The sequence below is a fragment of the Diabrotica undecimpunctata genome, chromosome 10 (assembly GCF_040954645.1).
Source record: "Diabrotica undecimpunctata isolate CICGRU chromosome 10, icDiaUnde3, whole genome shotgun sequence".
NCBI lineage: Eukaryota > Metazoa > Arthropoda > Insecta > Coleoptera > Chrysomelidae > Diabrotica > Diabrotica undecimpunctata.
The window spans coordinates 32,786,197-32,801,586 of NC_092812.1; the positions used below are offsets into that span (position 1 = coordinate 32,786,197).

Here is a 15,390-nt window from a genome sequence, read left to right on the forward strand (position 1 = left end):
GTTGTGCACCGTATAAATTGGTTTCTGGCTTATGCATAAAGTCCCAGTGTAAAAAGCAAACTTGGATCTTTTGATTATTTATCTCAAAATAAAACCTAAAACTTTTGCTTTTTCTTGAATTTTCTGGATTTTTGCGTTTTCTTCGTCTCCAAGGAGTCTCAGCTTCTGTGGTATGCAAAATATAGTTTTTCTTTTCAATGGCTGAGAGTAAATAATAGTTTTTAAAAATTTCCTTCCTTTGTTCGTCGCTAATTTGACGCGAGCACTTCATTCTGCACTTTTGTACACAATCTTTTTTATTCCTAATCTTTCTAGCAGGTACTACCTTTTTTCGAGAAGAAATATACTCTAGACCTTGATCAAATAAAGATTTTCTTTTGTTACATGTCGATTCAGAAGTGTTTTTCTGTCGTTTTCTAGTAAATATCTTTTTATCTTTTATTATATTATGAGTTGCTTCTTCTAGTAAAATTTCTTCGGAAATATGTCCAATATTATTTGTATCATCGAAATCAGAATGGTCTGGTTCTAGAATCTTAATTTTGTTATCTTCTGAAGACGGGATTTTCTTGGTGAATTCTGGAACTAAAGTTGTAGAACTGCTAGGTACATTTCTAAAATAAAAATAAAAAAAAATGTTTTCGCGATTTAGTTAAACAAAATAATTGTCAAAAATATTACCTATTTAAGTTAGACTGCAAGTCACCAGAACCAGAGTTAGATGCATTTTTATTCTTAATATTGCTAACAACTATGATTGGGGCCTTTTTATTCTTTGGAGTGTGAATGATTGAGGTGGAAGACGAACTAGGAGCTTTTCTAAAACAAATTAGTTTTTAAATAGTAACAACAAGCTAAATTATAAAAAGAAATTAATAAAATGTTACGTTGTTTAATTTTTTTTGTTTAGCAAATCATGCCTACCTGCTTGAATCCATTTCTGAGTTAGTTTCGTCATCACTTTCGCTGCTACTTCTTGACACGGGAATATTAATAACACGTCCACGAATTTTAAGTCTGAAACAAAGAACTTTTTGTAAAAAAAGAAATAAAAAATAAAAACCTAACCTCACAATATAAGATATAGAAAAATCTTACCTGCATTCTTTCATCTTCGATGATTTTTGAACTGGTAATACGTAATCCTCATCATCATCAGAGTCTTGGACATAGTCATCACTTAAATTACTCATTTTTTTTAATTCTAGACACAAATAAAACTCTCGAAAACGCTTGCGATTTGTATTATAAATACAGGAACATAACCTCACTTTTACAAAAAATACAATAACAAGGTTGTATGTTACAACATAGAACCATGTAATATTTAGATTTTAATCAAATTTTAAATTCCAAAGTTCTATGTTTACCATAGAACTTTGCTATTCATATAAACCATAATTTTGTACATACACCCTTGGTTTTTTTAATATTACCAGAGTTGTATGTGAGCAAACTAATTTCCATACAAATTGTGATGTAGTGCTAGTCACATAGAACTTTGTAATATTGAAAACTTAATTTAGTAAAAAATGTTACATAGAACCTTGTAATATTAGGGTAACGTTGTATTGTATTAAGTAACTTAAAACAAGCGTCCGACACAAGGAATAAGGAATCGTATGCGTCTGCTGCATCGACTGCATATTATAGCAGTGCTCTGCAGCGACTATATAAGTATTATTTTAACATATATGTATATATACGTCTATGGCAGCGACTGCAAGCGTCCAATTCTCAAAACAATAAAAAAATGAGCATTTGTAGGTTATCTACACGTGTTATGTGAGAAGAAGGTAGTGTTTTTATTTAAAGTATAAAACTTTGAATTTATATTTTTGTTCTTTAGGGAGAGATTTAACATTAATTAAAAGAGAAACCTAAAAAGTATAACATTACCTTTACTTTACAGATAATACTTCCTAGTAAAAGATTCTCGCAGTCATCGATAATAAACAATTCTTTTGGATCCGAAGTTTCCCCTAATATTGTATCAGATCCGCGACATAGTAACAGGCCGTGAAACATATATTGGTTTGAGGACTTATAAAACATTCGTGTAATTCTTGCGATGTAAGATGGTTCCTTCTGACGTTTAGATTTAACCATTACGTAATCGCCAATTTGAACCATAAAATCACCTAAAACATCATCTAAACTATTTATTTTGATTACAAAGGACCATTCAACACGCACAACAGAATATTACCGACTGTATTTCCTGTGAATAAATTGCAACTTCTGTACCAGGCTATTTTAAGTTGTACTAGCAACTTATTTTCAACCTACTGATAGCACAGCATCAACAGCGCAAATTATTTACAAATGTTCTACTCCAGTATTTTCTTCTTTGGCCTTTTTTCGTCCAAAATTGGAAACATCTACTTTAACTGTTTCCATTCCTGTCTCTTACTAGTTTACACGACTTGTCTTGATATATTTTTTGTCATAAGCCACCTTATTATAGATCTTCGTCTTCTCCTTTTCATTTCCCAAGGTCTCCATTTTATGATTTTTTCATTCCACGTTTCCTCTTTTATTCTAACGTAGGTAAGTAAAAATATATATTAAAATCCGAACTTACTTAATGTAACATCATCTATTAAAATTACATAGTTAACATTTAATTACCTTGTTACATAGTCCTTTTGCCGAGAATATCAATCTTGGGCACCTTAAAAATATGTAAAAAGGTAAACCGTCGTTTTTAATCAGTCGGTTATTTCGTATTTTGAGGTAGTCGATAGTTTCAATAAAAATTTTGCCTCTGTTAAACCGACCATGAGCGTATCAGCACGGGGGTAAAAGAATTAACAATAATTTAATATTTTAATCACAAAAAAAATTTTACAAACTCACGAGAATCATAAAAATTGACAAAATATTGCCAATTGACAAAATTGGCAAAATACAAAAATTGCGTACAAAATGCTGCACTCTTTGCCTTTAAAACGCATCTTGATTTTTGTCGATAGAACATTTGGATCAGAAGATATCGAATTTTTACCGCCGAGCTGACAAATTTTATTGAACATTGATTTCGCACTCGTAAAAGACGATTAAAAATTGCCGATCGCTTCAAGCGTTGTTTATAAGAGAACAGTTCATTCTGCATAAAAAAAGTTAATAAATATTTTTGTTTAAAATTATCTAAACTACATTTTTTTCTATGGTGTACAGATTCTTGGTAAATCGATTTTTTTCCGTTTTCTCCCCTCTACGAGGCGGGTTTTATGAGAGAGCCCGAGTGTTAAGGGGGTAAACTTTTTTGCATCTTTTTTGGCGTCCTAAAATTGATATTCTCGGCAAAATTCAGTTTATTCGTACCATTTTTAGAGGTTCAGTGGCAATTTCGTCTTTGACGACTGGAGTAAAGCTATGAAACATTATTTTTTATCGCAAAAATTTAAATGGAAAAAAGCAATTTTTTGCGTGTTTTCAATTTTTATGTATTTTGAAATGGTAACCAGTGTGTTTTTTGATTTAATTAAAAAGTTGATGTTTCAACGAAGAAAATGAGCCCCAGCAAATGTCAAAAAGACAACTTTACCATGTAATTCTTTTAAAAAGGAGTGTTTTAAGAAATACAAGGTCAAATTGTCAGAGCAAGAAGGTTAGTTACACCAGCGGAACGACTTGTGCTCTCCGGCGTATGCCCTTCAATACCGCACGACTTGCTAATCAATAAGTTACAAAAAATTGGCATAGTTCCTGTCTCCAGTAGATAAGGAAGCGGGGTCCTGAATCACTTTGGTAACCTGTCCATCAGGGTCTCCGATGCGAAGGTATCGATGCCATGATTTGACCTTGGGGGTGTACAAGAAGTACAAGAAGTGATCGACAATGACCAGAGGGTTGTAAGAACTGGTCGCTTATCGCTTGATCTCTTCTTCTTCTCTCCCGAAGAAGTGATCGACAATGACCAGAGGGTCGTAAGAACTGGTCGCTTATCTCTAGATCTCTTCTTCTCAGCCGAAGAATTGTCACCTACGTTACCTGTATGTTTTTACACTTGTCTCTTCTTTGTCTTACCTGTCCTGAAGAAGTAAAAGAATCGGTCGACAATGACCAGAGGGGGTGTCTTTGAGTGGAACGGACCACCTTGTATGTCGAGTGCAAAACTCATCGCTTATCGCTTCATCTCCTCTTCTTTTCGTTAAATTTGTACAGGGTGATCGAAAAAATAAATTTTGTATTGAGACTTGGAAATATTTTAGGTGTTGTTGCGTCAAAATTTTTTTTGTGTACGATGCTTAGATATATCTGTATAGCCTGCCTAGCCTAGCCTGCCTAGTCTTATCTTTACTTTTGAAACTTGTAGGAAAAGGAAAAATAACTATGTATCACATAAATGCTTTATTGTGTATATATATATATATATATATATATATATATATATATATATATATATATATATATTTTAATGATATATGTGGGTAGATGTAAATAAAACAATATTGGATTGATACTATAAATTTTATTTGTTTTGAAACATGTTATTTATCTGATTAAAAATATACACTCTACTGTTATAATGTATATTTTTCTTAACCTGTCGATAATAGTCCCTCGTCACAGAATCCATGTAACTCGCTCTCACCAAGTTATCATGATGTGAAGAATGACCCCGTAATATTTGGGAATTGTACCGGTCCTTGTACCTGGCCACTTCATTGGATACGATTCCATCCCTGATCTTCTGGAGGGATTCGCGGTTCTTTGGAATTACATGGTCTAAAGGCTGAAACATAAAAATAATTAATTAAGAAATATTTGTTTTACAAATACTACTACCTTTGTGTGTTATGATTTAGGCATGGTTTCGAAACAATACAAGTCAGGTAATATGGCTCCATGCATCTCTAAAGAAGTTTGACAAAAACAAAAGAATTTTTTACAGTTTTCACACCATAACGTTCCATACATTTTGATGATAGAAGTAGTAGGTTGGGTGTATGGTATTATTTTTCTTCTTGTATTCGATTGTAATTTTATAAATCTTTTTTGGTCGGTAAAAACTTTTTCCCATGACAATTTACTTTTCTAAAGAAAAAAAAACTGTGTATATATATATATATATATATATATATATATATATATATTTTAATGATATATGTGGGTAGATGTAAATAAAACAATATTGGATTGATACTATAAATTTTATTTGTTTTGAAACATGTTATTTATCTGATTAAAAATATACACTCTACTGTTATAATGTATATTTTTCTTAACCTGTCGATAATAGTCCCTCGTCACAGAATCCATGTAACTCGCTCTCACCAAGTTATCATGATGTGAAGAATGACCCCGTAATATTTGGGAATTGTACCGGTCCTTGTACCTGGCCACTTCATTGGATACGATTCCATCCCTGATCTTCTGGAGGGATTCGCGGTTCTTTGGAATTACATGGTCTAAAGGCTGAAACATAAAAATAATTAATTAAGAAATATTTGTTTTACAAATACTACTACCTTTGTGTGTTATGATTTAGGCATGGTTTCGAAACAATACAAGTCAGGTAATATGGCTCCATGCATCTCTAAAGAAGTTTGACAAAAACAAAAGAATTTTTTACAGTTTTCACACCATAACGTTCCATACATTTTGATGATAGAAGTAGTAGGTTGGGTGTATGGTATTATTTTTCTTCTTGTATTCGATTGTAATTTTATAAATCTTTTTTGGTCGGTAAAAACTTTTTCCCATGACAATTTACTTTTCTAAAGAAAAAAAAACAGCTTTAATTACCGATATATTTTTTAAGTTATATGTGAAATAACTTACCACACCATAGAGGACCCATTTTAATTTGTAGATTAATCGGTTAAAGAAAACCTGATGTACAAAAATAGAAAGATAATTTAAAAAACAAACTTTTATTTATTACCAAAATAATAAATAAAGAATAAGGAACTTTTTTACTATCAAACGTATTTAAGAATTATTTATCATTGAAACCCCATGGTAAAGTGTCAGTGCTTAAAAAATTAACCATTCTTTTATCATCATATGGACTAAGTGCAACTTTTCTTTGAGTTATTGTATAGACGTCATGTTTTTTGGAGACAATAGAATTTTGGGAAACCTCTACAATTGTTTTTTTAAATAAACTTTTATAATAATCTTCATAAGTTAGTTCCTTTAAAGCTGATTTCTTAATTCCTTTTGCTTTTTTAATTTCTTGATCCTGATTTAAAGTTTTTATCGTGTACATTTTTGAGCGCAATCCTATAAAATGTGTCATAATTTGACCTTTGTTTTCATCTTTCATCAAGCCCAATACTTTTTTATTCCTTAAGGGAATGTTATAGACATTATTTTCAGTGTACTCTGATGTGTCAAACTTATGAATATCCTCTTTAATATGAGCATATATATCATCAACAAAAAACTGATATATTAAACTATCTGTGTCCGTGTATAATAACTTGGCTTTATCTTGAAATTTTTTTTTAATATAATTATAATGGAAGTCATACAAAATTGTTTTCGAAATATCTAAAATACACATCCCAATGTAAATAGGTTTGTTAAAATTAATTTTCTGTTTTTGCATTTCAATTATTACCATATTTTCATCAAATATGGTACAACTATGAAAATTCGGTTGGGAAATGTAATAGTTAGCACCGTATGTACCACCCAGTTTGTTTACAATTTTTATATCCTTATATTTACGTACATTCTCTATACTTTTGCCATACGGAGCGTTTATAAAAAGTTTGAATAAATTTTTTTCAAATTCATTTTTGCTCTCCTTTCTCAATTCAATGTTTAAGTCAATATATTTCTTTAACCAAGGTGATTGTTTAAATTTTAGGCATCGATGAATCTTAGCAAGCTTCAGTCCCAAGCTAATAACTTGTTTTAAATACATATAATGAATAACATACTTCTTTTTATCATACAATGTCGTTAAGAGTTTTTTAATGGTAGAATTAGAAGTTGGTGGAGTTATGTGTTCTGGACACAATGGCAAATCTTTGTGTGAATTAAAAAGTTCTTTTGGATACTCAAGGTCCACTTCCAGCATGTATCCGTATTCACTATCATTGGGACAATTTAATATATTGTAATTGTAAATATCATTTAAGGGTATCCATTCAAATCCTCCATAAGGAAGGAAATAACTCATAGCTGAACCATATAGATTGTTCACATCAAAGTACATTGTATAAGAGGTCTCTTTACCAGGATTATATTTATCACCCATGTACTTATTGTTCGCTTCTGCATATCTGTTACTACATTGTGACACTCCTCCTCGTTTTGCTTTTTCAAAGAACAAAACCATTTCGATATCTGTTAAAAGCTCTAATTCTACATTTGTTACTTTTAACATGGCATCAAATGCTAACCCTGGTAAAGTAAAATAATGCAAACTATCTAAACCGTATGTTTTTAAACACATCAGTCTAAAGTTTTCAAAAATATCACTTAAAAGTAATACGTCAGTTTTTAAATATAATTCCGCGTACTCTTGCAAGTTTTTTATCTCAAACGTGTTCCAAACAGTGCATGCGTGTTGATAATCCTCATGAGTTATTCCTTCATTATTAATTTTACTAAAGAAACTATCAATAGGTGGCAAGCAAGTGTCTTGCAACTTTTCCCAATTATCGAGGTATTCATATGGGAAAACACCTTTTCGTTTAACTAAATTAAATTTAAAATCATCTTCAAAGTACCTTCTCGTTATTTGTTTTTGATCATCATCTAGATTACAGGAAAGTTTATCTAATGAATCAGACATAAATCGAAACGAATCTATAAACCTAAAATTAATATTTGTATTTTGAATGTATTTGGTAAATGATATATACCTCTCTTTGTTTAGAGGAAGTAGTGATATATTACCTTTAACGTTATTATTAAGGCTTTTAATTAAAAAATGTGCGTCATAGCCAGAGAGATTATGAAATGCAATCGGAATTGTATGTGTATTTCGATAATTAGCATTACAAGATCTATGAGCAGCTCCTCGAAATTTTCCTGTAATATGACAATGATCTCTAACTTTATCCAATGGATCGACTATAGGTTTAGTGCAAATATGACAAACAAAACTCAAATTAAAATCATGTCTTTCTTTATCAGTTAATGGACCTAACTTGTTGAATTTTTGCAATAAATTTTCTCTAGTTATTCTCTTTGCTATCTTTTCAAGTTCTCTTACAAACCACACAAGACAGTCGTGACCGGTAAATGATTTATAGTATGATAAGGAATCATTATAAGAAGATTTAAAATAATAAGCTATACTAAAAGCTTCATGCTTTTGAGACAAATAAGTTTTTATATTAGGATCATTGTTATTGTCAATGCATTTTATAAGAATACTTTCTAGATCAGCATAAATAACAAAAGGAACAAGTTCTTTATGTTTAAAATTTTTAAATTTCATAATATTATTCTTTTCTGTTGGTAAAACCATCTTAACTGAATTTGAATTAATACAGTCCTCTAAATGATTTTGTAAGAGTGCATCATTACTAAAATGATTAAAACATCTTTCACAAAACCATTTTTTGTTTCTAACATTTTTAACTTGTTGATTTACTAATCTTGAAAAATTTTTAATATAAGCAAAATGAAATAGATCTTTTCTACACAAAGGACCATCATCCTCATCACTACTATTATTATTTGTACTATTATCTTGAGAATGAATTAAAAGTAAATTAATACGAGGAGAAAAACTAGTCTTACTTAATAGCAAAGGTAAAATTTCCTTTCCTGTTCCTTTTGTTGTAAAAACATTTATTGAAAGTTTATTTAAATTTTCAAATTTAGGGATATCTTTTATGTCAATGGGAAAACTGATATTATGATACTTTAATATCTTACTAAAATGAGGATAAGATGAGGTTCGTGTAACATTGATTTTAGCAGGATGTAACGCTGCAACAATTGACCAGAGAAAACAATAAGGATCAGAATTTTTAATGTTAATTACACTCTTTGTATTGCTTATATATTTAGGTAATTTAACATAGGTGGAAATACCACTCAGTATTGGATTATACCTATTTATATTAACTTTTAAATGTAGAATCTGTGATAGTGCCCAACCACTATCTCTTTCTTGAAATTCCTCAAATTTTTTTAAAATCACATTAATACAATTAATTTTATACCAATCCTTGAGGTCTGTATTTTGGTCAATTGTTACATTTTTGGTTGAAAAATGTTTAATAGAGGTTTCACCATTTTGTGGTTTGATAAAAACACCATATAAAATCAAATTAACTTTTAAAAGACACGACAACAAACTTTTTCTAATTTGAATTGAAAAACTCCTAAAAGCTTTTTCCAAAAATATTTTGGGTTCTTTATATTTTAAATTGACTATTAGCCCTGTTTTTATTCTACTATTAAAACAAGATTCCACATCCTGCCACAATAAACACCTTCTAAGAGTTTTTCTAGCATTTAGTCTGTTCTTAAAGTTTTCAAGATATGTTTTAAGAATAGTTAAATTTGCTTCTATACAGTGAAAATTTTTAACACAAGAAACCCTATTCTTTAAACATTTATTCAAAATAAAAATTTGTTTTTTCAAATATCTTATTACGTTTCGTAAATCAGATTTTCTCTTAATTAATCTACTTACCGATTCCATCTTCTCTACAATCTGGTTGGAAAGTTCATCGACTACTTGCTGACTCATTTTTTTTTTTTTCACTAGTAACTGGTTCAACTTAACTTGGTAACTTTCGAATGCACAAATAAAACCCAAATATTAGGATGCTCTCCAATTTATACTTATCCAGTAAAAAAAAATCAATTGACGTATTTCTGTAACTTGTTATTCAACGTGATTATATTTTAGGATCAAAAAGTTTAAATTTATCAATAATTCTGCAAACTAGTTGTTATTAAACGTGATTGTATTTTTAGAGGTCAGAAAGATCAAATCTGATGCAGATAAGTTGTTATTCAATGTGACTGCATTTTTATGGGTCAAAAGATTAAATCTGACGCAAATAAGATGTTGTTCAACGTGACTGCATTTTTATGGGTCAAAAGGGTTAACTCTGATGTAAATAAGTTATTTGCAATGTTTTAAAATTACAAAGTCAGTTTAATGTTAAATTGTTTTTTTTCTCAGTTTCTTGTTATAAATACAGACAGTCGTTTAAGACTAATCCAATTGTAAGTAGCAAGCAGTGAACAAACAACATCAAGAATGGCAACAGTACCCTGTCAGTTGGTAATTTTAACTGAAGATCCGGTTCATTTTCCTATTGAAACGGCTTTCCTTATTATAAAGGAATTGTTTGTGTAAGTATTGAGTTTATTATTTATACACTTTTTTCCTTGTTTATTTCACCATATTTGCATTTGATTTTATTGTTTATCTAAAATAATTTTATACATAATTTTATTTTGTTTTACCTCTTGATATTTTACTAATTTATCTAATTTCTTTTTTCTATATTCTATCTATGTATTTTTTATTCTAATGATCGTATTTTAATAACATTTTTATTTATGATTGTTTAATTTCGTTAAATTTTAGATATGGTGTCAAAGAGGTGTCTCTTAAGGGAAGTAAAATATTTGTGAGTCTCAGCTATACACCCAATAGCAAAAGTCTTAAAAAGAAATTTGGGAATCTTCCGGTTCGGTATATGAGGACCAAAGTAAAGACAGAGCAAGAATTCCAAATTTTAGAGAATGTCGTAAAAAGATACAGATTTAACTTGTTGGACGATGAATTGGAAGAGTTTGAGCGACATCAACAAGTCCAAAAGCAACTTGGGTTGAAGAGACCACTATACATACAAGAGACACCGGATGAGGCTCTTGCCTCAACATCAAGCAAGAAGCAAAGAACGGTTCCTCCAAGTACAATAGTACATATAGAAGAAGAATGTGATGAGAATGATCTGAATATAGATCATTTTCTAAGTCAAAGGACATAATAAACAAGTAAGTGCTTTCTGCTTCCCACTAGAAAAAAGGTAACTAGTATATATTTTATTTCAGATATGTGTTGGTATTGGAATGAAGATTGAGCGAGAGGAAAATATTTTTGTATGTATATCTGTGTATATATTTTTATAGATTATAATAAAATACTTTTTAATAATATCTTTTTATTTATTTATTACTTACAACTTTTATTCTAATAAAAAATATTGATCAATTTTTTTTCTATATCGACCATTCTTTATTTCACTGTCTTTAAAAATTGATAAGAATCCATAATTCTCTTTCCAGCATATCGAACATATTTTTTTTAAATCTTCAAAAGTCATATCTGTTCCGACGTGGTCATTGTAAATGTGTTTTAGGTTTAAATCGTCTTGTTTGAATACAATTAAAATATTTGCATTGTCTCTTATAAGGTGTTTAGGTATTTTTGCATAACTCTGACTCAAATAAAATGGATCCACCTGAGAATGTCGAGACATGCTAAAGTATTCTCGAATAACATCTTGGTTGTCACAAGCAACATCATCAAAGATAAAAATTGAATTGGGCTTCGCTTCAGATGGGTGCATTATATCCGTACTTCCACTGTAAGTATAATATCCTATTCCTTTAATTGGTTCTAGCAAAGTTTCTAAATATTTGTACTTTGGTTGCATTAATGATTTTGAGTAAATATACACATTTTCAAATTTTAATCCATTAGCATGTTCCAATAGACTTATCATCACATTGGTCTTACCACAATTTGAAGGGCCAACTATAAGACATCGAATAGTTGAAGGGAACAAAACTCCATGCTTTTTAAACTTATTCTCAATTGGTTCCAATAAATTATTCTCCACATCAAGCGTAGTCTTTTGTTTTACAAGCTTCATGTCTGGTATCAATTTAAAAATAAATGTCTTGTGTGTATCTATTAATAAAAGACTATTTTTAATTTTTATTTTTTTATTGTCAACACTTTCTACAATATTTATACCAATAATGAATATTAAATACATTGTTTAGAGCACATTGTAAATTTTCATTGTTATGTTGAAAACATGGATGTGATTTAAAAATATGATTCATAGTCTCATCGGAAAGTATATTAGGTTCATCTTCTACACAATCAATGCGATTTTCCATGAATTTTTCCAAATATTTTTTTGTTTCATGATTTCTTACCAATATTGTTTCGTCTAATACGTTGTCGTGTAAAAATTTTGAAATTTCTTCATATTTTAGATGAGTATCACAAAAATGCCAAGATTGCCAATTTAAACCATGGTTTTGAACACATTGTTGTTCGATACATTTTATATATGACTTATTTATCATTGCTTCTGTTACTGGTAAAACAACCATTCTGTGTATAATGTTTTCAGTAGTAGGATCTAAAATAGCAATTTCCCTACAAAGAAATACATCTTCCCCAGGAAAAGAGAAACCTTGGATATCCACAATGAACATGTTTTCACTCTCTCGATATTCTCTAACAACAAACAAAATCTTGCAAGTGGAACGTCTTTTACATATTTTTCTATCCCCTCTTTATTATATTGCGTCACTTTTATCTATCCATGAGTTGTGAGAACTATCAAAACCTAACCACTTGACAAAAATTTTATTTTTCTTTCTCTTTAATACCTTTTCAACTAAATAACTGTCTTTATGTTTAACTTTTTGTAACTGGTCCTTATAAAATCCCCCAAGAATTTCTTCACCTTTATAGTCTTTTAAATAATATGTAATAGGGTTTCCCAGTTTTATTTTATAAACAGTGAAAATTTCATTAGACCAATTTGGATTGTATTTTTTGTCAAAAACTCCTCGATGTTTTGAAATGCGTACATGATCACCAATATGAAATTTTTGACTTTCCAAATCGACAATTTTAATGTGATTGTATACAGTGTTTAACAATAGTTTTTCATGCTTCTTCTTAACATCCACTGGTTTCATTCCTATTGTTCTGTGAACTTTATTGTTGTATTCATTAACAACTTGTTGTAAAATATTAATCCATTTGTAGGTACCGTTTAAACTAAACTGTTTCCAAATCATTGATTTAATCGTGCGAATAACTCGCTCAGCAATCGCAGCCTTTTTCTCACTGTATACATTGTAATGATTAATATTATATTTTTTCATCAATTTTTTCATATGTGGATTAAAAAATTCAGTTCCCATATCTGTTTGAAGATTATTTGGTTTTTGCTGTTTAAACACATACTCCATACATTTGGCTACTTCAACACCTGATTTATTTTTTAGTGGTAAAGCCCATAAAAATTTTGAAAAACAATTTATTACAACCAAAATATATTTGAAATTTCTGTTTGTATTTGAATATTTTTGGATATCAATCAAGTCGGCTTGGAACAAATCATTAAGAGATTTTATAATAATTCTTCGTCTTTTAAAGTTAATTCTTGCAGGTTTGTGTAACTCATTAACGATATCTCTTTTAACAGACATGATATTTATTCTATAATGTTTGCCTCTTTTAGTTCTTCAATAATTGAATTTATTTCATTTGTCCTGTATGGCCAGCTAGCTGTGAAGATAGTAATAAACGTAATCGCTCTACAAGTTCATTTGGATCATCCCAGTGGACGTAATCGATTTTATTGTTGTTTACTTCCATAACCAATCCTTTACCTTCTGTTATTGGTGCAATTATTTTTTTATATTTTTCTAATCTACTACCATCTATCTGTTTACTTGATCTGTAATGCCTTCTGTGAGCATTCGTCGCTACAACTATCTTTTTATAGTTATTCTCATCTTCATCTGTAAAACTAGCTGGATATTTCTTAAACAAAAGCTCATATAAACCTGGTGTTCCCCTGTACCTTTTCTTTTTTAAAAGAATATCAGCACCATCTAAATCTATTTCAGAATTCCCAATCAGTAGCTTTTCAGATGTTTCATCAAATCGAATTCCATATTTATGATCAAATTCTTTGTTTAGAACATCAGCGTGCATATTTGTAATATATTTCCTAGGCAATGGATCATATTGATCCCAGTAGTCTACACGCGCCTGGTTAGCAATATCTTCAAATCGATTTTCAGAGTGTTTATCATTTTTAATCTGTTCTTTTATATCATCCACTTCAATGTTGTCCAATATCGATTGTTTGATTTCACTTGTTTCAAAGTCAGTAGTTTCATTATCGTCATCATCGTTTTTAATGTACCTTAAAGGTTCATCGTTTTTTGTTTCATTTTCTGGACTGGAATTTTGTGAACTATTTAACTTGTTCTCGATATTTTTCAAGTGTTTTGTAATTGGATTAAATAAATCTTCTTGGATTATTTGTCCTTGTTTTAATTGTCTTAATTTACTTTGGATGTTTCTCCGTTTAGTTATAAGTTGTCTTTTCAAATCTTTATTCATCGTAAAATGTAGGTATTCGCTTAACTTCTGAACAGCTCTGGATCAGGTCCCGAACAGGTCCTGATCAGCTTTGAACAGGTCTTGAACAGGTCCTGATCAGGTCTCGAACAGGTCTTGAACAGGTCTTGAACAGGTCCTGATCAGGTCTCGAACAGGTCTTGAACAGGTCTCGAACAGGTCTTGAACAGGTCTTGAACAGCTTTGAACAGGTCTTGAACAGGTCTTGAACAGGTCTTGAACAGGTCCTGATCAGGTCTCGAACAGGTCTTGAACAGCTTTGAACAGGTCTTGAACAGGTCTTGAACAGGTCTTGAACAGCTTTGAACAGCTTTGAACAGGTCTCGAACAGGTCTTGAACAGGTCTTGAACAGCTTTGAACAGGTCTTGAACAGGTCTTGAACAGGTCTTGAACAGCTTTCAGATTTGGTACTAGTCTAGCCCCCAATTAGACACTTATGTCAACAAGGTTATGAAAATATTTATTGTGTACAGGGTGTTAAATAAGAGTAAACTTTTTTTTTAACTTTTTATTTATACTTAAAAACCCAAAGTACAGATTTGCTTCATTAGATGAACTACAGTTAAAACATTTGAACTACATTGGTTAGAGGATTATATTTAACAATACGGTCATGTATAATTATACAATAAGCAGTTGTGTTAGCTGGTATATTCTTATTAGTTTCTATTTCTATTCTCATATCGACACTTCCTGATTTAATTGATTCATTTTGTCTGCTGCAATCAATAACAAATATCGGAGCAACAGCACAGAATTGTAACATAGTAAGGCATGGATCTCCTATGGATTTGTAATAGTACGACGGTTGAAATTGTGCATACATTTCATATGCAAGGGCATAATGTCTTTTACTAAAGTTCAAGTTCAAATTGTCATACGGGTACATTTCAGAATTTAGAAATAGCTTTAAGTTTGTAAGATTACAGTGATCAAAATAGCTGTTCTCTTCTTTTATTGCATTCTTTTTGGCAGTTTGTAATGCAAACAAAACAAATCGTGGTCTCTCCAATAGACTGGTAGTTTTTACATTCCATTT

At 30.3% G+C, this 15,390-nt stretch overlaps 1 protein-coding gene across 1 annotated transcript in view; it reads right to left on the reverse strand.

Annotated features, from left to right (window-relative positions):
- LOC140452289 (DNA (cytosine-5)-methyltransferase PliMCI-like) overlaps nt 1-15,390 on the reverse strand; it is a 46,630-nt gene that overhangs the window by 16,508 nt on the left and 14,732 nt on the right. The window contains exon 7 of the mRNA XM_072546457.1: nt 1,900-2,141. Within this exon, the coding sequence (XP_072402558.1) occupies nt 1,900-2,141 (242 nt within the window). The remainder of the gene's footprint in view (nt 1-1,899; nt 2,142-15,390) is intronic.